Here is a 24,270-nt window from a genome sequence, read left to right on the forward strand (position 1 = left end):
AGCCAGGTGTGGTGGCACACACTTGTAATCCCAGCTACTCAGGAGGCTGAGGTGGGAGAGTCGCTTGAACCCAGGAGGCAGAGGCTGCAGTGAGCCAAGATCATGCCACTGCACTCTAGCCTGGGAGATACAGTGACACTTTGTCTCAAAAAAAAAAAAAAGTGATCCTGCGAGCCATTTCCATGTTGTGGATTTGCTGGCAGGTTTCAGAGTTCTCCTGCTGTCACTGTCAGCGTAGCTTCTCATAGTACTATCGATGCTTAATGTCCTTAATGAGTTCATCCATGGTGAGGACTCTCTTTAGGGTCCTCTATGTGCCTTCCACATTCCCTTCCTGTGCTATCATAGTCCTGGCAATGAACTTCAGGTTTTAAATCCATGAGCTTGGATCTAAGTCTCCACTCTGCCAAACCTGATGTTCCATACCCAGATGACCCCTGTAATCCAAATAATAGATTCCATTGTGTGGATGGATATGCCACATTTTGTTTATCCATTCATCTGTTGCTGGACATTTGGTTTGTTTCTGCCTTTTGGGTATTGTGAATAGTGCTGCTGTAAACATTCATGTATGGGTTTTTGTTTGTTTTGTTTGAGACAGTTTCACTCTGTCACCCAGGCCAGTGTGTAGTGGTGTGATGGTAGCTCGCTGTAGCCTCAACCTCTCAGGCTCAAGTGATCCTTCAGAGTAGCTAGGCCTCCAGAGTAGCTGGGACTACAGGTGTGCACCACCATGCCCAGCTGATTTTTAAATTTGTTTTGTAGAGATGGAATCTCACTATGTTGCCCAGGCTAGTCTCAAACTCCTGGACTCAAGCGATCCTCCCACCTTGGCCTCAGAGAGTACTGGGCTTACAGGCATGAGCCACTGTGCCTGGCCCAAGTTTTTGTTTGAACACATGTTTTCAGTTCTTTTGGGCATATATTAGAACTAGGAGTGGAGTTGCTGGGTTATATGCTAATTCTATATTTAACTTTTTGAAGAGCCACCACACTGTTTTCCAAGCAGCTGAATCATTTTACATTCCCACCAGCAATATACAAGGATTACAATGTCCTCACATGCTTGCCAACACTTGTTATTTTGTTTTTTGATTTTTTTTTTTTTTTTGAGACAGAGTTTTGCTCTTGTCACCCAGGCTGGAGTGCAATGGCACAATTTTGGCTCATTGCATACTCCGCCTTTCGGGTTCAAGTGATTCTCCTGCCTCAGCCTCCCAAGTAGCTGGGATTACAGGCACCCATGACCACACCTGGCTAATTTTTGTATTTTTAGTAGAGACAAGGTTTCATCATATTGGCCAGGCTGACCTCGAACTCCTGACCTCTGGTGATCTGTTTGCCTTGGCCTCCCAAAGTGCTGGGATTATAGGCGTGAGCCACCGCGCCCGGCCCTTGATTTTATTTATTTTTTTGCCTTCTGAGTGAGCATGATGTGGTACCTCATTGTGGTTTTAATTTGCGTTTCATCTGCTTGTTAGCCATTCATAGATTACTTTTAGCAAGATGTCTAGTATTTTTTAATTGAGTCATCATGTGCATTATTTTTAATTCATTCCTTTGGTCATTCATCTGAGCACCTCTTATGTTCCTGGCACTCAGGCACTTGGGATAAAGCCGTGAACACATTAGTTGCCAACACTGAAAAGTCAAGAGAATTCTTAAAAAATAAAATTTCTTGTTCTTGACTTCTCTACTCAGATCTGGGCCTGAGGTCTCAGGAGCCAGCCCTCTGTTGGCACCTTTAAGGCGGGGCTGTGCTTTGTTTCTTCAAGGCTCCTATCTGGCCTTAGTCCCACCTGGGCCCTGAGAGCCTTGGGTTTTATAACACCCATGCTAAGTATCTGATGCCTCTCCAAGTAGTTACTTTAGTTCTGAGTTGAGAACAACTGGCACTGCTGTTTTTCCTCTAACTCCTTAAGCTTCCCATGTTGCATTGAAAAAAAAAATTCCTAAAACCAAATCCCTTTAATAATAAAAGTTGGGACACCGTGGCTCATACCTGTAGTCCCAGCTACTTGGGAGGCTAAGATGGGAAGATCTCTTAAGCCTGAGGGCTTGAGGCTTCAGTGAGCAGTAATTGTGCCACTGCACTACAGCCTGGGTGACATACTGAGTCTCAAAACAAAACAAAAAAAATAGAAAAAGAAGTGTCGGGTCGAGGGGTGGAGCCAGGGGAGGGAGAGCATCAGGGTAAATAGCTAATGCATGAGGGGCTTAATACCTAGGTGACAGGTTGATAGGTGCAGCAAACCACCATGGCAAACGTTTACCTGTGTAAAAAACCTGCACGTTCTACACATGTATCCCAGAACTTAAAATAAAATTAAAAAAGAAAGAAAGAAAAAGCAGTGGCCATCCTTTATGCCCCAGGCATTTGTGGTGTGGGCAAGGAAGGAGAATTGGTTTGTTTATGCTCCCTCTTTCGAAATGATGGGTGGTTCCTATGTTTATGAGCACATTGCATTGATATGAGTTTGTAGAACTCTTTTAATTCCTTGGAAGAGCCGCCTGTTTCCAACTCAACCCTGCCCTACTCTGGTCCCAGTTTCTTGGGATCAGTTAGTAGAAATTGTGGAATAATAAAATAGAGGTTATATTATCTCTGATGATCAGATAGAAGATAAATTCCAAACCAGAAGGAACAGGAATCACCTATGCCCACTCCTTTCTCCCAGATCTGAGGGTGGGGCGTGGGCAGGCGTGGCTGTAGCATTGAGGCAGTTGCACCAGGTTCTCTGCTCCTGGCTCGGGTGTTCATCATCCACGTGAGCCACTTGATCTCTTTGTACTTCAGCTTCTTTACCTGTGGAATGGGAGTTCATGATACTCACCTGCATTTTTTTAAACATTTTTTAAAATTTTGAGACGGAGTTTTGCTCTGTGGCCCAGGCTGGAGTGCAGTGGTGCAATCTCAGCTCACTGCAACCTCCACCTCCTGGGTTCAAGCTTCTCCTGCCTTGGCTTCCGGAGTAGCTGGGATTACAGGCACACACCACCACACCCGGCTAATTTTTTGTATTTTTAGTAGAGACGGGGTTTCACCATGTTGGGCAGGCTGGTCCCAAACTCCTGACCTCAGGTGATCCACCCACCTCGGCCTCCCAAAATGTTGGGATTACAGGCGTGAGCCACCGCGCCCGGCCTCACCTGTATTTTTGTAGGATTGTATTAGAGTGTCTCAAAGAAACCCAAACTGAGAGTGACTGAAAGAAGATGGGGGCAAGGGAATGGTTGTGTGTCTTGACTATTATCAATATCAATATCCTGGCTATAATATTGTACTATAGTTTTGCAAGATGTTAACATTGGGAAAATTTGAATATTGATGGTGAAGAGTGCATGAGATATTTCTGTATTGTTTCTTTTTTGTAGTTTTTTGTGGTTATTGTTGTTTTGGGTTTGTGTGTGTGTGTGTGTGTGTTGTTGTTGTTGTTGTTTTGAGACAGGCTCTTGCTCTGTTGCTCAGGCTGGAGTTCAGTGGGTGTGATCAACCTTGAACTCCTAGGCTCAAGAGATCCTCCTGCCTCAGCGTCCCCAGTAGCTAGGAGTACAGGTGCATGCTCCTATGCCCAGCTAATTAAAAAAAAAAATTGCCAGCCTGGGCAACATGGCAAAACCCCATCTCTACAAAACATACAAAAAAATAGCCAGCCATGGGGTCATACACCTCTAGTCCCAGCTACACAGGAGGCTGAGGTGGGAGAATCATGTGAGCCCAGGAGGTCCAGGCTGCAGTCAGTGAGCCATGACTACACCACTGCACTCGAGCCTGGGCGACAGAGTAAGACTGTCTCAAAGATTTTTTTTTTTTTTTTTGAGACAAGGTCTTGCTCTGTCGCCCAGGCTGGTCTCAAACTCCTGGGCTTGAGCAATTCCCCTGCCTTGGCCTTCCAAAGTGCTGGGATTACAGGCATGAGCCACCACACCTGGCCTCGATATTATTTCTTACATCTGCATATCAATCTACAAATATCTCAAAATAAATAATTTAATTTTCAAAAGCAAAAAAAGAAGAAAAAAGAAAGGAGATGGGAGTTTCTTTATCTGGGAGACAGCCAGTCTGTGACTGGTGTGGTAGCTCCTGCTGTCCAGGCACCAGGCTCCTCTCTTGTTGCTCTGTGGTGCCCAAAATCACCATGTGGTCCAAAATGCTGCCATTCTTTTCCCATCACAAGCAGCATTCCAGCCTGATGAAGAAAAGAAAGAGAAGATGTCTCTTCCTTTGAAAGTTTCTTCTCCGAAGTTGCACACGCTACCCCTCTTTAAACCCCACTGGCCAGGACCTCACCATCTGGCCAGACCGGCTGCCGGGGAAGCTTGGAAACCTGCTCTTTATTCCACACAACGTGGCCAGCTAGATGTCTGAGGGTGTGTCATGAGAGACGAAGGACCTATTGGGGTTTCTGTCACACCACCTGTCAGAGCTGCTGTGAAGACACAGGAGAAAACACATATGCCAATTGAACTGGATTTTTTTTCCCCATAAATCAGCCTGCTGATTTCCCAACTGGAATTTCCAGGAGACCACTGTTTGGTCTGAAAACCATGGTGAATAATGGAAAACCAAGTTCCAAACTAAATGGGACTCCTGGTCATTGTGAGAATAGGAGGATGCTTGTTGTGAGGCTGAACACCTGCCATCCAGGCTGGAGTGCAGTGGCACCATCTTGGCTCACTGCAACCTCTGCCTCCTGGATTCAAGAGATTTTCCTGCCTCAGCCTCCCGGGTAGCTGGGACTACAGGCGTGCACCACCACACCTGTTTTATTTTTGTATTTTTAGTAGAGATGGGGTTTCACCATGTTGGCCTGGCTGGTCTCAAACTCCTGACCTGAGGTGATCCACCCACCTCGGCCTCCCAAAGTGCTGGGATTACAGGTGTGAGCCACCATGCCTGGCCAGTTCCCAGACTTTGTAGGTGGGGAAGGTGAGCTTTAGAAAGGAGAAATCCTGTGTCTTAATTTGAATTCTCCTGAGAACAAGGACTTGGGTGCATGTAGTTTGTTTTGGAGAGTGATCCTAGGAAGTGGGGAAAGGAAGTAGAGCAAATAGGGAGTGGGGAAGCTGATGAGGGGATGTTATTAACATCATCACCCTAGGCAACAAGAGCTTCATTCACCTGGACCTCTGAGAAGGTACAGATACCTCCAGAAAAGGGGAGACTTGGAGCTCAGCCCCACAGGGTTGACTGCTGTCCATGGAGGCATGAGCTCCTCTTCCTGGCTGGGCTGATCTGCAGAACCAGGGACTCCCACATTGAGGAAGTTCCTGAGCAGGCAGCAGACTCCCAAGGGGCTGCCCCAGCAGCTGTAGCTAAAATCAAGGGTGGGCGGAGGAGCTGTGACATGAGACACCCATCAGCCACCCAGCCAGTGGCACACCTGCATGAGACCTCGGGTCCTCGAGTCCCTGGCCTGGTGCATTCTCCCCTGTCCCCCAGCTTCAGAGCATCAGCAGTGTTCCTCCTTCACTGTGATGCTTGTCCTCACCTCCCAGGTGAGGAGTCTAAGAAAACAGCCTTTCTATCAGCCCCTGTCATGACAGACCCTCCAGTGGGATGGTAGTGGCTGCCTCGCCCATTTATTGAGCAACCCAGTTTTGCTCCTTCTGCCCTGAAATTTGTTCCTCCCAGAAAGTGTCCCTCACAAGGCATGAACAATCAATAGAAGATTACGTGATCTTCCTAGCACAACAGCTGCAGAATGAGCTGTGGAGTGCCCCGTCAGGAGTCCTGAACAGCTTCAAACTTTTCCCCTTTAGAAACTGCCTGACATGCTCCAACCCCAGTAATCATCGTGCATTTAACTTAGGGGTTGCCTCACCCTCGGGAGGGAGATCCAAACCCCTAGGCTGACTTCCTGTCCTTTATGGAGGAGAAGGCTCCTGTCCGCCGTGTACTCCTCAGTTTCTGCTCAGGGCCAGTGACCTGGAGCCTTGGCACAGAAACCCTGAAGAGAGAAGCTGAGTTAAATCACACTGCTTTGGCCAAGCAGACAGGTGACCTGCAAGAGGTGGGAACAGCCTCATCCTTAACACTGCACCCTCTGATAAAAAGGTACCTGGTGGCCCGGCGTGGTGGCTCACGTCTGTAATCCTAGCACTTTGGGAGGCCAAGGCGGGCAGATCACCTGAGGTCGGGAGGTTGAGACCAGCCTGACCAACATGGAGAAACTCTATCTCTCTACTAAAAATACAAAATTAGCCGGGCGTGGTGGCGCATGCCTGTAATCCCAGGTACTCAGGAGGCTGAGGCAGGAGAATCGTTTGAACCCAGGAGGCGGAGGTCGTGGTGAGCTGAGATCACGCCATTGCACTCCAGCCTGGCAACGAAAGCAAAACTCTGTCTCAAAAAAAAATAATAAAAATAAAATAAAATAAAAAAGGTGCCTGGTGGCCAGGTGCAGTGGCTCACACCTATAATCCCAGGACTTTGGGATGCCAAGGTGGGAGAATCCCTTGAGCCCAGGAGTTCGAGACCAGTCCTGGCAACATAGTAAGACTCCATCTCTACCAAAAAATAAAAATAAAAGTTAGCTGGGTGTGGTGGCACACACCTGTAGTCCCAGCTACTTGGGAGGCTGAGATGGGAGGATTGCTTGAGTTTGGGAGGTCAAGGCTTCAGTGAGCCATGGTTGCACCACTGCACTCTAGCCCAGATGACAGAGTGAGATCCTTTCTCAAAGACAGACAAACAAACAATGAAAATTAAAAAAAAAAAAAAAGAAAAGAAAAAAGACCCCTGGGAAGTCCAGGAGTCACACCCTATTCCTAGGACTGCGTGTCCTCAATGGCCTACTCTAGGTGACAGTTTCTGAGCTCTTACTGAGACCTAGGTGGGAATGTGAACAAAGCAAATTCTGTTCCCATAGGAGAAGGTGTGCTCTGGCTTCCAGACCTTCCAGGCCATCATTGGATATGTGCTAGGCAGTCCCTGGTGGACTCCAGGCAGAAGCTTCAGGGGCCCCTAGGCTGAGGACCACACCATTGGTGGCTGTCTCTGGCCAGGAGGGTGTGGAGGTTTGGAGGGACGTACAGCATCTTCCTTCGTCACTAGTGTTATGGGAAGAGGACCAGTTTTCCACTCTAGACCTTGGCAGATCTCAGTAGACCCTGAGGGCCCACAGATTTCATAGACATGTGGAATTGAGTGAAATTACAAGGGGGAGAAGCAGGAGGAGCTGAGGTTGGTAGTTGAGATGTGGGGAGTGTGGGGAAAGAAACCCCACTTCTGTCCCATGTACCCCTAGGAGAGAGTAGGTTATCTTCCTTTGGTTCTCTTCTTTACCGAATAGTCTTAATCCGAGAGTTGAAATGATTTGTTTACATACATTTCTCTTCCTACCACACTGTGACTACTTAGAGAGCTGGGAGCAGTGTCTTATCCATCCCTGTATCCCTAGCACCTGGCACAGGGCTGGCAATAGTAGGTGCTCACTAAAGCTTGCTTGAATAGATGAGTCAAAGGAGGTTGGGGTGGCTTAGATTGCCAAGAGAGTGGTTGTCAAAGTTTGATTCATAGAATCCTTCTCACCCAGTCCCACATCAGAATCACATGGGATTCTGTTAAAAATTCAGATTCCCCCGGTCCACTCCCCAGAAGCTCTGCAATGAGTAGGCATTGCAGGGGCCCAGGAATTTGCATTCTTTGTGAGATCCTGAGATGATTCTGAAGCAGCTCTCCATGGACCACATCTTGAAAAAGTCACTTGGAGGAGGGAGTGACACTGGTTGAGAAGGTTCCTTCTGATGTCCCTGGAGGGACAAGGGAGGGATCTGCCCATAAACACAGGTCCTGGTTCCAACATCCATCCATCCCTCTTCACTTCATAAATGATGTGGGTCCACCTGGGCCCATGGGTGGAGAAAACAACCCCAGGACCTGGAGTCTGGGGGCTCTCCTCATTCTTCCAGGCCCAATGTCCTCTGCTCTGGACCCTTTGGTTTCAGCTGGGTTCAAGTTCCATTCACCCTCCCATTCTCACAGCACTCCCTCTCATTTTCTGTGCCCCAGCCACAGAGACAAGCTCTCCTCTGCTGGAAAAGCCCTCCTCTCCCTTCTCTGATGATTAATACTTCCTCACCCTTCAGCTCTCAGCTTAGGCATAAATTTCTTAAGGGAGTTTTCCTTGGAGCCTCAGGTGATCCCAGATTCCCTCTTATAGGTGCTCCCAGGACCATGGCCCCTTCCTTATCTCAGCTTTCTAGACATACATTCATCATTACTAAGGTTGACTGCACTCCCCTCTTTCCCACCAGACCCTTAGCTCTGCAAGGACAGGGACTGTATTTGGTTTTGTTCATTTTTTACCATTGGGCCTTCTCTGTGGTGGGTGTTTCCTAAATATTTGTTGGAGGAATAAATGTTGGCTAATTATTCTGTAGGGCTGAGGAAGCCATAGTGTGGGTGACCCCAGGGCCCAGGTCTAAGAGAGGCTACCTGAATCCAGCTTTGAGGGGACAGAGAATGGGCCTCAGATGGGCTGGGATTCGCCCCACAGTCTGCCTCATGGCTCCATTTCCTAATTTTCTAGGCTGTTCCCACCCATGAAGAGCTAATATGTCTAATTCCCCCCGAGACAGGGAGCTTCTTAGAGGAAGGACTGTGGCTTGTTCTATCTCTAGTCCTAGCATAGTACTTGGCACATATGGGTGCTCACTGAATGTGTGTTGAATGTGTGGTCGATAAATTCCATGAATGGACGGTAAAATGCCTGTCGATTACACAGCACTTCACTGTTCCCAAAGCACCTTTGCAGCCTGTTCACACTTGAACCTCATGGCCCCCCTATGGAATAGGCAAGGCAGTGTCTTCATCCCCTTCTAGCCAAAGAGTAAACAGATAACTTGCCAGGTCTCACTGGGTTTTATTGGTTTGTTGTTTGAGACAGGGCCTCTCTCTGTCACCCAGGCTCAAGTGCAGTGGTGCAACCATGACTCACTGCAACCTCTGCCTCCCAGGCTCGAGTGATCCTCCCCCTTCAACCTCCAGAGTAGCTGGGACTACAGGCATGCACCACCATACCTGGTTAATTGTTTAAAATGTTTCATAGAGACAGGGTTTCCCTATATTGCCCAGGCTGGTCTCGAACTCCTGGGCTCAAGCGATCCTCCTGCTGCAGCCTCCCAAAGTGCTGGCATGACTTTACAGGTGTGAGCCACTGTGCCCGGCTCAGGTGCCACAGTTAATAAAAGGTGGGGAAAGTTCAGTGGAGCAGTAATGGAAGTGCGGGTTCTCCTCCAGCTTGATGTGCCCTTACTCGGGGGTCGTCTCTTACCTGGCAGGGCTGGGAGGGGATGGGTAGTTCCTGAAAGGCCGATGGAGAAAAGTGGGGAGTAGGTTACTACTCTGTGACTGTCCAGGCCTCTACCCAGAACTGTTTCCACCTGTGCCCTGAGATGGATAGGTAGCCACATGTGAGAGGTGAAGAGTCCCAGCCCCAGACTAGAACCCGAGCCAGGTCCCTAGCTGGCTGCTTCCTCCACTCGACATCCTCAGCTCAGTACTCTCAGGCTGTTGGTGCCCTTTGCTTGTCTGACATCTGGCCCCTTTGCCTTAACTGGTTGCTTTCAGCCAGCTTCTTAATTCCCTGGAGACAGAAACTGCCTGTCTTGTGACATCATCTGAGAGTGGGAGCTGGAGCCCAGATGCCATTTGGCGTATAGGGGCTTTCTTCTTCATCTGCAGGTGCCCAGGATCTTTAGCACCTGGCACTGGACACCTACAGGCCTGTGGAATAACAGAGGCCTCTCAGCTGCCTCTCTTAGGGCCTCCATCTGCCCTCTCCTTTATCCCTTTCCTATTCTGTCTTTGGCTTTCAGGCCCTCAGGAGAAAAACTGGCCCACCAAGGAGTCTAAAATCCTAAGGCCTTGGATTCAAGCCTAGGGTCCAGGCACGCTTCCCTGGTTCCTCAGGAAGGACCCCAGTGACCTGTTTATTCTCCAGGAGGCAGGGGCTGGGGCTGAAGGCATGGTCCTGCTTTGTAAGATCTGTCTGTCTGCATAGGCAGGCTCTCCCAGGCTTCACTAGGGCATCTCACCTTTCCCCGGAAGGTGAAGGAGGGCCCTTTGCTCCAGCTTGGTGTAACCTTGTCCCTGTCCTGCTGCCTTGGGATTGGGCTTGAGGTTGGGAAAAGGGTCTGGGGGATCTTAGGCTTACAAGAAGATCTGGAGAAAACCTAGTGGTCTCTAACACGTTGTCAGCAGCCTACACCCTGGCTTGGCTGGGTGTGCCATGCCCTTGGTTCCAGGGAGGCTGATCTGGGACAGTCAAACCCATAGCTCCTCTCCCTACAGTTCCAGAGAGGTGGATCGCATGGTCTCCCTGCCCATCGGAGGCCTCAGCTACGTTCAGGGGTGCACCAAAAGGCATCTTAACAGCAAGACTGTGGGCCAGTGCCTGGAAACCACAGCACAGAGCGTCCCAGAACGAGAGGCCTTGGTCGTCCTCCATGAAGACGTCAGGTTGACGTTTGCCCAACTCAAGGAGGAGGTGGGTCCTGACCTGGAAACCTCAAAGTGGGCAGGTACTAGCTCCCAACTTGCCCTAGCTGGGCAGAACCAGGAGCATGGACACCTGGCTATGGGGCAATGTGCTAGGGCTGCCAGAGAACCCCAAAGGATGGCAGGAGAAGGAGACAGGACTGAGGCACAAGGGGTCCAACGCCTCCTGTATCAGCAGCTCCTGGGGCACTTGTTAACTATGCAGGCTCCAGGGCAGACCCACTGAGGCTGGGAATCTGCCTGTCCCTTTGTCCCCAGTGACTGTGATGAGACCTCCCGGGCTAAGGGCTGAGGGTGGGAGTCTTGGGCCCCTTCCTGTTTTCCCCCTCTCACCCCTTGTGCCCCATCTTTTACACTAGGTGGACAAGGCTGCTTCTGGCCTCCTGAGCATTGGCCTCTGCAAAGGTGACCGGCTGGGCATGTGGGGACCTAAGTCCTATGCATGGGTGCTCATGCAGTTGGCCACCGCCCAGGCGGGCATCATTCTGGTGAGGAGGGGCTTGCTTGGCACAGCTTGGTGTGTGTGGGGGGAATATCATTCAAGGGGAGCCCCTTGGGCCCTCAGCCCCAGGATCAAACCAGTGCCTGGTTGGTTTCAAACCAGGTAGTGCTTTCTCCTGAGGTCCACCAAGGAGGCCTCTGGGAGTTGGGGGGGCGTAGAGTGCTGCCTCTATGCCTCCTGGGGGCGGAGGGGCAGCAGGAGGGACAGGGTCTGCCTAGAATACTGATATGCCCTTGCTGCTTCCACCAGGTGTCTGTGAACCCAGCCTACCAGGCTATGGAACTGGAGTATGTCCTCAAGAAGGTACAGCTCATTCGTCGGGGAGGGGCCCGGCTGGGGCCTGGCACAGGGGGCTGCACAGACTATGCTTGTCAGAGTCTGACAGTGTGAGCTAGGGCATGCATAGGCAGGTGACATGCAGAGTGTCCTTCTTTAGGCCATGTGTGGTTGGAAGGTGGCCCCAACTCCATGGAGAGGGTGGTTGGTCAGACAAACCTGGTGTGAGTGTTCGGGGACGGGGGCATGTGTGTGTCAGGGCAGAGGAGTGTGTGTGTGTGTGTGTGTCGATTCTCATGTGATGCATATGTGTCTTGGGGTGTGGTGTGTGTGTGTCTTGGGGCTGGTACATGTGTGCATTTGTCTTGGAGTGTGGTGCCTGTGAGTGTGCTGGAGGTGTGTGTGTCAGAGGCAGGTGCATCTGTATGAGAGCAGCTGATTAGTGAGGACTCCCCCAGAGCTCTAGTCTGGGGCTCCCCGCTGACTGCAGGTGGGGAACTCCCCTTCCACAGGTGGGCTGCAAGGCCCTTGTGTTCCCCAAGCAATTCAAGACCCAGCAATACTACAACATCCTGAAACAGATCTGTCCAGACGTGGAGAATGCCCAGCCAGGGCCTTGAAGAGTCAGAGGGGGGTGTGTCCCGGGTTAGTGGGTGGTGCATCATTCAGCATCCCTGATTCCTTCACTTCCTACCCACCCTGCCCCCTCCCTCAGCCCGTCTCTCACCATCGTCCCCACCCCCAGGCTCCCAGATCTGACCACAGTCTTCTCGGTGGATGCCCCTTTGCTGGGGACCCTGCTCCTGGATGAAGTGGTAGCAGCTGGCAGAACACAGCAGCCTCTGGACCAGCTCCAGTACAACCAGCAGTTCCTGTCCTGCCATGACCCCATCAACACCCAGTTCACCTCGGGAGGGCAGAGGTCTGCAGGCCCCAAGCCCAGGTGGACACATGCCCCCTGCCCCTGTGACACTTCCATGGGGATGGGGAGACAGCAGAGGAGAGCATGCATTCTTTACTGAGACTGGCCTTCAGCTGTCCTCTCTGCCCTGGAAAATATCAGCACCTGGTGTCCTTGTCGCATTTCCTCCCCTAGCCCCCTGCCCTCTCCATTCCAGCCCTCTTGTTCCAAGTGCGGTGGCAGATTCACTGAACCAACACAGGTTAGAACTGCTACAGGCTGCCCCTCATTTAGCTGATGAGGAATCAGAGACCCAGAGAGAGAATTTGCCCAAGCCAGCTTGTAGGTGGCAGAGTTCTCTGGGCCATGTAAGTGGCATGAGAACGGAGACCTTATCTTCTGCATTGCTGGACCCTGACACCTGGCATCGTGGTAGACCTTTTGCAAATATACCGAACAGATGGATCTGGGGCAACAATCCCTGTCTCCTGATTCCTGGTCCAGTGCTCTTCAAGGCAGTGGCCCAGGGTGGGAAGGAGATGAGAAGGAGGCCAAGCCATGCCCTGTTTGCCTTGTCAGGGGACAACAGGCAGCCCCAAGGGGGCCACCCTCTCCCACTACAACATTGTCAAGAACTCCAGCATGTTAGGAGAGCGCCTGAAACTGCATGAGAAGGTGAGGCAGCACTAGGCCCAGGGTAAGGCTGCAGGAGGGGTGGCTCAGGCAGGGGTGGGGGGCTGGCTGGGCTCCCCTTGCCAGCTAGAGGAACTGGCTTCTGGCTCCAAGACAGACCCAGCCTCCTGTCTCCATCACCAGACACCAGAGCAGTTGCGGATGATCCTGCCCAGCCCCCTGTACCATTGCCTGGGTTCCCTGGGAGGCACAATGATGTGTCTGATGTACGGTGCCACCCTCATCCTGGCCTCTCCCATCTTCAATGGCAAGAAGGCACTGGAGGCCATCAGCAGAGAGAGGTGGGCACTGGTGGACAGGCTACTTGTGGGCTGATAAAACCCTCTTGTTCCTCACTCCTGGGCCCTGACACCTTTCCAAGCTGCCTCCTCCCTCCAGCCAGGAAACTGAGGATGGGGACAGTGGAGGACCCCCAGAAGAGAACCAGTTCCTGCCTCAGGAGCTCCTGCCTGTTCCCTTTGCTGCAGTTTCATGGTGGGCTGGGTGAGAAGAGGGAGTTCCCTTCCACTTCCAAGCCTAATTTCAAGACTTCCTCCTATACAGAGGCTCCTTCCTGTATGGTACCCCCACGATGTTCATGGACATTCTGAACCAGCCAGACTTCTCCAGTTACGACACCTCGACCATGTGTGGCGGTGGGGTGGGGCCAAGGGCAGCCAGGCTTGGGGAGGGGGCTGCTTCCCCCGCAGGAATGGCCCAGGTGAGTTAGCTATGCTCCCAGTCTTTTATTTAGGGGGCAAGAAGGACACTGTAAAAATGTGGGTGGGAGGGAGGGAGATCCCCAGTGTCCCTGGACACCAGCCCAGGGCCAGCTGCCAGGTGTAGGAAAGGCTCCGGGTCAGGGGAGAAAAGGGAATGTTCCTCCCTTGAATGAGCTGTAGGTGAAAGGACTCCACTGGGCCTGGAGAAGTGGGGAGCTGTGTCAGCCCTCTCTCTGATTCAGGTGTCATTGCTGGGTCCCCTGCACCTCCAGAGTTGATCCGAGCCATCATCAACAAGATAAATATGAAGGACCTGGTGGTGAGTGGTGACCGGGGCCCAGGCTGCGGGCAGGCCAGGCCTGGGATGACAACAGATTGACAGACACGGGGATGAGCCCAGGCCAGATGTTCAAAGGAAACCCTCTCAGCCAGCCCTCCTTCCAGAAAGCAGATGTGAGAAAAGATAGTCTGACCTCATCAGCACCTGGTGGGTGAAGGAGATAGGGGAGTAAGTATAATACATACATACATTTATATTTATAGAAATCTCAGGAAGAAATTGCAGCATGGGAAGATGGGCAGCAAAGCACCGATGTCCTGCTAGAACGTCCTGGCAGGTGGGGGCTGGCAGAGTTGGGGCATGGGCTTTAAAACCCTTTCTGGAAGCAAGGGGTGGGGATTGTTTCCACGTGGCAGGGAAAGAGGAACAGAGGAAGGATGATCCTGCGAGGGTGGCCATCCTGATGACCAACCTGTTGTGGTTCTGATTGACTCGTGGGGGGGGCATCTCAGCAACAGCTTCTCCGAGAGGAGCTGGAGGGTGGGCAAGGCATGAAGGCTGGGGAGGGGCTCAGCCTTCCTTCTCCCCAGGACACTGCTGGGTGGAGCTGGGTTGGTAGTGGAGTGCCGGAGGCCCCCTGCCAGGACGTGTCTAGGTGTAGGCAGCTCTGTGCATCAGCAGAGGCTGTGGGGAGAAGGTAGGGGTGGAGGTGGGAAGGTCAGTGGTCTCTCCGGTGGAAGGCAGAGGCCAGTCACCAGGACTGGCTGGGTCAGAACCTGCAAGAAGGCAAGGATCGATGTCAGTACTCCAACAACCCAGATGATGCTTGGAGAAAATGGTGGAAGTCCTGGGCAGGACCTTTTCCTCCCTTCGAAAGGGGACCCAGTCCTCCCCTCCTCTCTCTGTAAAAATGGAGGGTCTGCCTGACCCTCCAGGGGCAGGGGGTATCCTGGAAGATACCAGCTCACTTGCTGGAATCACCAAAGAGGGACATAGGGGACCTGTTTACCCAGCCCCCACCTGTTTAATGGCGGCCAGCTTTCTTGGACCTCTTGGTGGGGAACTTGCAGCTGTGGAAAGCGTCTGTGTCACGGATGTGCTGGCCCTTGAACTTGGCAGGTGAGGCACAGGTGGCATCTGGGCGGGAGGCCTTGGCTTCCAGCCACCTGGAGAGACAGAAACTTGCTGGGGCTGGGGAAGAAGGTGGGAGTGCTGCGGGGAAGGGCAGTGAACTATGGGGCCAGGATTGACTTGGCCACAGGATAGTCTGAAGCTCATCTTCATTTTACAAACGGGGAAACTGAGGCTCCCAGGGTCCCATGCTTATTAGGTAGCAGATCTAGGATGATGTCCAACATGTCTTAGTGCAGGGCTAATGTGCCTCTATCACATGAGGGTGGGCTCTGGGAGCGACATGGGGGTGTTCTTACCGCCGAAGGCCCTGGAGCTGGCAGGTACACTTCCAGGGGTTGTTGGTAAGGGTCTCCAGGCTGTCGAAGGGGAAGTTGGAGGGCAGCTGGTTCAGGCGGTTGTTCTCCAAATGGACGTGTTTCAGCGTGGTTACACCCAGGAAGGCACCATCTGAGAACTGGGGAGCAAAGTGGTCACGAGTGAATGAGTAAGCGCCCGAGTGCCAGAGGGGCAGGGTCCTTCCCTGAACCTGAGCCATAGCACTTTCCCAGTTTTCAAAGCAGTGTGACCAAGTGGTCTCAGATAATCCAATCTACACAACCCCCTTTGAGACAGATGGTGTTATTTTCTTTTTTTTGAGATGGAGTCTCTCTCTGTTGCCCAGGCTGGAGCGCAGTGGTGCGATCTCGGCTCACTGCAAGCTCCGCCTTCCGGGTTCACCCCATTCTCCAACCTCAGCCTCCTGAGTAGCTGGGACTACAGGTGCCCGCCACCATGCCCGGCTAATTTTTTTGTATTTTTTTAGTAGAGTCGGGGTTTCACCGTGTTAGCCAGGATGGTCTCGATCTCCTGACCTCGAGCCCGCCCCAGCCTCCCAAAGTGCTGGGATTACAGGCGTGAGCCACCACACCCGGCCAGGTGGTGTTATTTTCAATATGCAAGTGGGGAAATGGAAAAAGCACAGTCCTTTGCCCTGGGTCACAGCAGTGGGTAAACAGTAGCCACAGGACCATACCTCTTCCCCTGGCACCACAATCCCTGCACAAACACTGGGACTATGGGGCTGCCAGAGTTTGGCCCCAGCAACCCAAAGTGGTACACAGTGAACTTGTTCTGTGCTTGGTGGAGTGGGCAGTGGGCCCAGGCTCCCCACAGTCCCAGGGTCCCAGGACTTTCCCCAGCTCTTCCTCACTGCTCCCCACTGCCAGCCAGACGCTATTTGTGAAGCCACCTTGGTGGAGTCTTTGGCCAGGTTGGACGGCTCCAGAGGAAATGTTCTATTGGTGCCCACACCTTTGCCCAGGCGCCACAATTCCTGTCTGGCCTCCCCTGCCCCAAAACAGCCCCTGATTCTCTGCTCTGCTGCCCACTGAAAGACCACTCTGGCACTGATGGGGCCACAGGAGACTCCAACTTCAGCTGGGGAGAGGCAGGGCTGAAGAAGGGCAGGCTTGAGCAGGCTCCTTCCACCCAGACAAAGGTTGGCTGCTGCCCAAGTGAGATTCTGCCCACATCTGCACGCCCGCACCCTTTCCTGTGGCCCACATTGAGGTGTGAAGGTCTCCAGTAACCAGACTCTCCTCTACCTTGACAGACACGGGGATGAGCCCAGGCCAGATGTTCAAAGGAGACCCTCTCAGCCAGCCCTCCTTCCAGAAAGCAGATGTGAGAAAAGATAGTCTGACCTCATCAGCACCTGGTGGGTGAAGGAGATAGGGGAGTAATATAATACATACATACATTTATATTTATAGAAATCTCAGGAAGAAATTGCAGCATGGGAAGATGGGCAGCAAAGCACCGATGTCCTGCTAGAACGTCCTGGCAGGTGGGGGCTGGCAGAGTTGGGGCATGGGCTTTAAAACCCTTTCTGGAAGCAAGGGGTGGGCAGGATCTGTTGTTTCCACGTGGCAGGGAAAGAGGAACAGGAAGGATGATCCTGCGAGGGTGGCCATCCTGATGACCAACCTGTTGTGGTTCTGATTGACTTGTGGGGGGGCATCTCAGCAACAGCTTCTCCGAGAGGAGCTGGAGGGTGGGCAAGGCATGAAGGCTGGGGAGGGGCTCAGCCTTCCTTCTCCCCAGGACACTGCTGGGTGGAGCTGGGTTGGTAGTGGAGTGCCCGAGGGCCCCTGCCAGGACGTGTCTAGGTGTAGGCAGCTCTGTGCATCAGCAGAGGCTGTGGGGAGAAGGTAGGGGTGGGGTGGGAAGGTCAGTGGTCTCTCCGGTGGAAGGCAGAGGCCAGTCACCAGGACTGGCTGGGTCAGAACCTGCAAGAAGGCAAGGATCGATGTCAGTACTCCAACAACCCAGATGATGCTTGGAGAAAATGGTGGAAGTCCTGGGCAGGACCTTTTCCTCCCTTCGAAAGGGGACCCAGTCCTCCCCTCCTCTCTCTGTAAAAATGGAGGGTCTGCCTGACCCTCCAGGGGCAGGGGGTATCCTGGAAGATACCAGCTCACTTGCTGGAATCACCAAAGAGGGACATAGGGGACCTGTTTACCCAGCCCCCACCTGTTTAATGGCGGCCAGCTTTCTTGGACCTCTTGGTGGGGAACTTGCAGCTGTGGAAAGCGTCTGTGTCACGGATGTGCTGGCCCTTGAACTTGGCAGGTGAGGCACAGGTGGCATCTGGGCGGGAGGCCTTGGCTTCCAGCCACCTGGAGAGACAGAAACTTGCTGGGGCTGGGGAAGAAGGTGGGAGTGCTGCGGGGAAGGGCAGTGAACTATGGGGCCAGGATTGACTTGGCCACAGGATAGTCTGAAGCTCATCTTCATTTTACAAACGGGGAAACTGAGGCTCCCAGGGTCCCATGCTTATTAGGTAGCAGATCTAGGATGCATGTCCAACATGTCTTAGTGCAGGGCTAATGAGCCTCTATCACATGAGGGTGGGCTCTGGGAGCGACATGGGGGTGTTCTTACCGCCGAAGGCCCTGGAGCTGGCAGGTACACTTCCAGGGGTTGTTGGTAAGGGTCTCCAGGCTGTCGAAGGGGAAGTTGGAGGGCAGCTGGTTCAGGCGGTTGTTCTCCAAATGGACGTGTTTCAGCGTGGTTACACCCAGGAAGGCACCATCTGAGAACTGGGGAGCAAAGTGGTCACGAGTGAATGAGTAAGCGCCCGAGTGCCAGAGGGGCAGGGTCCTTCCCTGAACCTGAGCCATAGCACTTTCCCAGTTTTCAAAGCAGTGTGACCAAGTGGTCTCAGATAATCCAATCTACACAACCCCCTTTGAGACAGATGGTGTTATTTTCTTTTTTTTTGAGACGGAGTCTCTCTCTGTTGCCCAGGCTGGAGCGCAGTGGTGCGATCTCGGCTCACTGCAAGCTCCGCCTTCCGGGTTCACCCCATTCTCCAACCTCAGCCTCCTGAGTAGCTGGGACTACAGGTGCCCGCCACCATGCCCGGCTAATTTTTTTGTATTTTTTTAGTAGAGTCGGGGTTTCACCGTGTTAGCCAGGATGGTCTCGATCTCCTGACCTCGAGCCCGCCCCAGCCTCCCAAAGTGCTGGGATTACAGGCGTGAGCCACCACACCCGGCCAGGTGGTGTTATTTTCAATATGCAATGGGGAAATGGAAAAAGCACAGTCCTTTGCCCTGGGTCACAGCAGTGGGTAAACAGTAGCCACAGGACCATACCTCTTCCCCTGGCACCACAATCCCTGCACAAACACTGGGACTGTAGGGCTGCCAGAGTTTGGCCCCAGCAACCCAAAGTGGTACACAGTGAACTTGTTCTGTGCTTGGTGGAGTGGGCAGTGGGCCCAGGCTCCCCACAGTCCCAGGGTCCCAGGACTTTCCCCAGCTCTGTCCTCACTGCTTCCCCACTGCCAGCCAGACGCTATTTGTGAAGCCACCTTGGTGGAGTCTTTGGCCAGGTTGGACGGCTCCAGAGGAAATGTTCTATTGGTGCCCACACCTTTGCCCAGGCGCCACAATTCCTGTCTGGCCTCCCCTGCCCCAAAACAGCCCCTGATTCTCTGCTCTGCTGCCCACTGAAAGACCACTCTGGCACTGGTGGGCCACAGGAGACTCCAACTTCAGCTGGGAGAGGCAGGGCTGAAGAAGGGCAGGCTTGAGCAGGCTCCTTCCACCCAGACAAAGGTTGGCTGCTGCCCAAGTGAGATCTGCCCACATCTCCACGCCCGCGCCCTTTCCTGTGGCCCACATTGAGGTGTGAAGGTCTCCAGTAACCAGACTCTCCTCTACCTTGTGGGCCCCCACCCAAACCTCCTGGCTGAAGCCCCTGCAACAGGGTGATTTTTCCAGTCCCAGAGAAGGGATTCTGCTCTGATCCAAGGTAGCCCCACCTGGCCAGACACGGCACCCCAGGGGAGAAAGGAATGAGTGAGGATGCAGACAGAAGATGGGTCTAGTGACAGGGGAGGGCAAAGGGCAGTTAGACAGTGAGTCATGCCAGTCTTCTCTTGGAGAGACACCTGGGGTCTTGTGCCAAGGATTGACAATAGTGGTTTTGCCTTTGCCCCTTCATGGAGCCCATGGGCATGATGCTTGCATCCTGGGGGAGCCCTTGGTCCCATGCCTACTGAGCTGCAATGGACTTGAGAATGCAGTGAATTGTGTCTGTGTGGATTGGGCAGGGCCATCCACTGGGGCCTCTATGGGGCATGGAGAATGTCTTCCTCAGGCATTTGCTTCCCCTCACTCCCCAGTCCCCCACTCCCCCTTAGCACACATGCACGGCCCCCACCAGGAACAGGGTCTCTTTGTGGGCCTGATCTGCCCAGCTCCTCTGGAAGGCTCCTCAATAAACAAACCTTCCTTTATGGGGTGGTAGGTTTACTGGAGACGGGAAAAACAGCAGAGGAGTGGTGGAAGGCCCAACAGGAAGAGGTGGCTGCTGCTCACAGTCGGGGGTTTGGGAGCACTGGAGATGGCCTAGGGGGCCATTTGTGGGGCCAGGGCAGCCCCACTCCTTTTATATGTAAGAATCCTAGGAGGGCAGTGGCCGAGACTGGCAGAAGACAGGGATGAGGATAAGGATGTGACAAGGTGAGGAAGGGAGGTGGCAGAGCTGCTTACCTTGGAGATAGCCAGAGGGACAGGGAACCTGGGGACAGGGGATGGTGCCAGCTGTGGCCCTGGCTCCTGGGGCCTCCAGGAAGTGAAGAAGGAAGCAGGGCAGAGCCCACAGCCAGGAGCTCACCTTCTCCAGGTTGGTGTTGTCCAGCCAGAGGGTCTCCAGGTATCTGCCAAAGGACTGGAAGGCATTGTCCGGGATGCTTTTCAGGGGTTGTGGGACAGCTTCAGCTCCTCCACCACCCGTAGCTTGCTCAGGGCAGCCGAGGGGTAGCTGGACAGCTGGTTCCTGTCCACGTGGAATTTGGCGAGGTTCTCCACGTCGTCCAGGGCCCCGGGCTGCAGGGAGCTCAGCGCGTTTTCCGACAGGTACAGCCAGCGCAGGTCCTTGGCTGCCTGGAAGGCGCCTGCGCGCAGCTCACGGATCTTCTTGTTGTTGAGCTGCAAGATGAAGAGGTTGACCAGCGGGGACAGCAACCCCCGGGGCAGCTCAGTGACCTTGTTGTGGTCCAGGTAGAGGTAGGTCAGCTCGGTCAGGTCGTCGAAGGCGCCTGCGCGCAGCACGCGGATGTCGTATGGGACAGGTACAGGTAGATAAGCTGCTTGAGGCCGCGGAAGGCACCGGCGGCCACCTCGCGGATCTGGCAGTGCTGCAGGTGCAACGACACGAGGTTCGGCATGGCTCGAAACGAATTGGCAGCCAGCACCGGGAAGTTGTTGCGCTGTAGGTTGAGCAGCTTGGTCTTCTCTGACACCTTGGGGATCTTCTGCAGCCCCACCTTGTCGCAGATGACGTGCTGCAGGTCGCCGTGGCAGTGGCAGTTCTGGGGGCAGGCGGCCAGCGCCGGCAGCAGACCAGCCAGGAGGCCGAGGCCGAGCAAGAGCATTGGGCGGACCATGGCTGGGACGCCTGGGGCCGGGGCTGGGGGCAGCAGCGGCGGCGGGGCGCGGGCAGCGGCGAGTCCTGGGCGCTCGGGTCTGCCGCCCTCTTTATACGGTGGCCCTGACGCAGCCGGCAGACGAGCCAGCTCCTACGTGGAGCATCGAGGCTACTGGGCTTAACTCGCTCGCGCCCAGAGATGCGCCCCCGCCCTCCACGGGGAGGGGGGCGGGGCCCTCCCCCAGCCGGCGACCGTGCATGAGGGGGTGGGACCGTGGCCCCCGAGCCCAGCTCCAGCCCCCTGCTCTCCTATGCTGATCCTCTGCCTACCGCCTTTCCCGGGGCTTTTCTGGGAAGGGGGAATGGTTATGTCTGGAGCCCCGAGTTTACATCGGAGAGAGGGGGCGTTCCCTGAACTTATTTGTTTGCTCGAGTTTGAGCCTCCACGCCGCCCATCCACACACGCTCGGCCGGGTGCCCGGATGCGAGGCGGGAGGAAGCGGGGCCGGACAGCCGGACGCGTCTCCTGCGGTGGGCCAACTGGCGGCGCTTTAATGGGGCGCTTGTGCGGCGCCGGCCGAGCGTGAGAGCCGCCCCGGCGTCGGGCTCCCACTTCGGACTCGACGCGCCGAAGCTGGCCCTGGGGAGACCCGAGCTCCTTCCCCACCCTGGGCGCGCCCCCACCCCTCTCTCCCAACCCCGCTTGCCTTTCTGTCCCCGGCGCCCCCATCCCCTTTTTCCACCGCTGAAGGCTAAGCAGAAAAGTGGGAAGTGGGGGAGAGTGGCCCACAGGAATGGCAAACACACCTGGAAACCACAGGCCACAAGCACAGTCGCACCATCCCCCCTCCTTCATCGCCCCGAAATATCTCCATCCCTCATCTCCAACCCTAGTGGTCAGGACCCGCCCCTGAGGGGTCTCAGGGTGGCGGCTGAGTGGCGCCGAGGTGTACTTGGCAGAGGCCACATTCGGGCAGTGGCCCCAGGACTGTGAGGACTGGTGCGGGAGGGGTGGGGCAGGTCAGGGACCAGCCCTGGACGGCTCTGGCTGCCAGACCCTAAGTTCTGTGGGCAGTCCCGCCCCAGCCCGCCAGATTTCTGTGTGCCCACTTGCCAGCCATGATGTCCGGATTCCTGTGGAAAGGGGAGGGTGAGCAGGCAGGGTCACAGCTCTGGCCTCAGGGTGAGCTCCAAGCTGCCTGGCACAGGATATTGTCTGTGATGAGGGGTGGAAGGAGAAACCAGAACCCACATTGAACCAAACCCCAGTCGTGCCAGAGCCAGAGCAGCTGATAGGGGGGAAGCTTGGTGCAGGGAGGAGGATGGATGAGATCTGGTGTCCGTTGATTAAAGGGGACCTAGGATATGGGGTAACTAGCCTCTCTTCCCTTACCCAGTACCCTCATGTTGTGGCCTGGTTTCTAGGGCCTGCCCTTTTCCCAAACCTCTCTGCCCCTTGCCTCTAGGATAGGGAGTCATACTTGGCCTAGACCATTCCTTGATGGTATTTAGGCTTCTCCAAGGCTGGCTTCTGGTTTTTCTGTTGCTCAGGCTTTCCAACCACTGGAAATGGGGGAAGTGGTGGGGGGGGTACCACTGGTTTTTAAAATCACTGCTTAGGTTGATTTTTATGTTGATGGAAATAAATTCACGGGAAACTCTGCAGAGCTTGGGGAACGCCTGCCCCAAGGCCAGGCACTTGTTCAGGGTTTGCAGAATGCAGGGGTGGGGTTGTGTCTGTGCCACTCCTAGCTGGGCCAAGGCAGGCTGGCTTTCTCATCAAGTTTATGGGGCCTTCAGCTTGGAAGGGAGGGCAGGGGATGTGGCCTGAAATCAGGAAGGTGGGGTTAAGGCAGCCAGGGGATGGGGGGAGAAGTGTGGGGTGTTGGTAATACCGGAGCCACAGGCATAGACAGGTGGCTGCTCCAGGGAAACGGGCACTGAGAGGCTCCAGCTGGAAGAGAATGGTGTCCCTGCTCTCAATTTTCTTTCAGATCTGGGGCCCTGCAGAGATCTAGTCTGCTCACTCCCAGCACCTCTGCATCCTGACCCCAGGCCCCTACCAATGATGTCTCTGTTTCCACCATTCGGCTGCCCTCCACTTTCCCTTTTCTTTTATGAATTCCTTCCCATTTCCTCAGATAGCTCACCCGATCCCTCTGCACGTGCTGAGAGCCCTCTTCAAACACCCTTTCTGGACCCTCTAGGTTGCTTATGGAACCACAGAGAACAGTCCCGTGACATTCGCGAACTTCCCTGAGGACACTGTGGAGCAGAAGGCAGAAAGTGTGGGCAGAGTTATGCCTCACACGGAGGTAAGCCCCTGACCAAGACTCCAAAGTCCCACCTCCCATCACCCAACTGGGGTACACCCAGCTGGGACATCTGTTGCTTTCAGTGAGAGAGTCAAATGGCTCACTCAGGATGCCTAGAGCCCCCCAGCAGCAGGGGCATGCTAGGCCTGGCCCGGAGTGTTCTCTGTGGGCTAAGCATGAAAGGGGAAGAGCTGGAACAGTGGCTGTGAGCGGCTGCCAGCTGAACTTCTCCACGGCCTCCCTTCCTGTCTGAGGTGTGTTTTTGCCAAGCCCACTGTCTGTTTCAGGGCAGCCAGGGTAGCCTCAAAGAGGAGCCAGAGCACAGAGAGTTTTCCTACACAGCTTCTTTTCCACCAGTGGTCCTCGCCTCTCGCTTTAGCAGAGTTCCTCTTCTTGCTTGGCGTAAACGCTTCATTTCCCAAGCAGCCTATCCCTTTGGGGGGGTCCCTTTGCCCCTCAAAGGTTGCCCCAGAGTGCATCTCAATCTCAAATGCCTAGCCATGCCTCCTTTCCTGCTCCAACACTGGGGCTGTGCCAGCTGGCTCCTGATTTCCCTGCACCCTTCTGCTCCCGCCCCTGGGGGAACACTGCCCTTGTGCAAAAGCAGTGCTTCCCCTGGGGCTGACCACTGTCCTGGTGTGACTCTGCCCTGCCCTCCCGCCAGAGCAGCCATGTACCCAGGGATTGAGTAGGGATGTGAGCCCCCTCCCGTGTGTGCTACAGCTGCACTACCACTCTCACTAGGATGCCCACCTGGAAGGGAAACAGAGGCGGGCATCACTCACCCCATTTCACGGACACAGACACTGAGGCACACAGAGGCTCAGCTTTCCTTGGCACGGTGGCCATGGCTCTTTTCTCTACCAGGCTTTCAGACTCTGCCTCTCCTATTCACAAGATGTTGCCATGCCACCCTCTTTGGCTTATTTGCTGCTTAATGGGAAGTAAGAAGAGACTCCCTTCTCCTCTGCATGGTTTATAATTCTTCAGCTGGCTCTGCAGTCCACAAACCTCTTTGTTTGCAGCAGCTGCCTGCCCGCTCTGT

General features: G+C 54.1%; 2 protein-coding genes across 2 annotated transcripts; one reads left to right on the forward strand and one right to left on the reverse strand.

Moving 5' to 3' along the window:
* Positions 1 to 256: 256 nt before the first annotated feature.
* Positions 257 to 23,627, forward strand: LOC115833719 (medium-chain acyl-CoA ligase ACSF2, mitochondrial-like; the record flags this gene model as incomplete). The annotated part of the gene is made up of 14 exons (XM_030808569.1): positions 257 to 287; positions 5,444 to 5,499; positions 6,873 to 6,937; positions 10,298 to 10,493; positions 10,864 to 10,992; positions 11,256 to 11,309; positions 11,795 to 11,895; positions 11,998 to 12,192; positions 12,762 to 12,858; positions 13,000 to 13,157; positions 13,420 to 13,511; positions 13,820 to 13,896; positions 23,118 to 23,225; positions 23,513 to 23,627. Coding segments are annotated over exons 1-14 (1,474 nt in total), but the record flags the coding sequence as incomplete, so codon positions are not given.
* On the reverse strand, positions 17,194 to 20,929 carry LOC115830385 (chondroadherin-like). Its single transcript, XM_003280212.4, is given in 6 exon segments — positions 17,194 to 17,258; positions 17,503 to 17,648; positions 17,914 to 18,071; positions 20,158 to 20,240; positions 20,243 to 20,605; positions 20,608 to 20,929. Coding segments are annotated over 5 exon segments (1,068 nt in total). The 3' UTR covers positions 17,194 to 17,258; positions 17,503 to 17,506.
* Positions 23,628 to 24,270: the final 643 nt, after the last annotated feature.

The sequence above is a fragment of the Nomascus leucogenys genome, unplaced genomic scaffold (genome assembly GCF_006542625.1).
Source record: "Nomascus leucogenys isolate Asia unplaced genomic scaffold, Asia_NLE_v1 000511F_285423_qpdss1sc, whole genome shotgun sequence".
Classification (NCBI taxonomy): Eukaryota; Metazoa; Chordata; class Mammalia; order Primates; family Hylobatidae; genus Nomascus; species Nomascus leucogenys.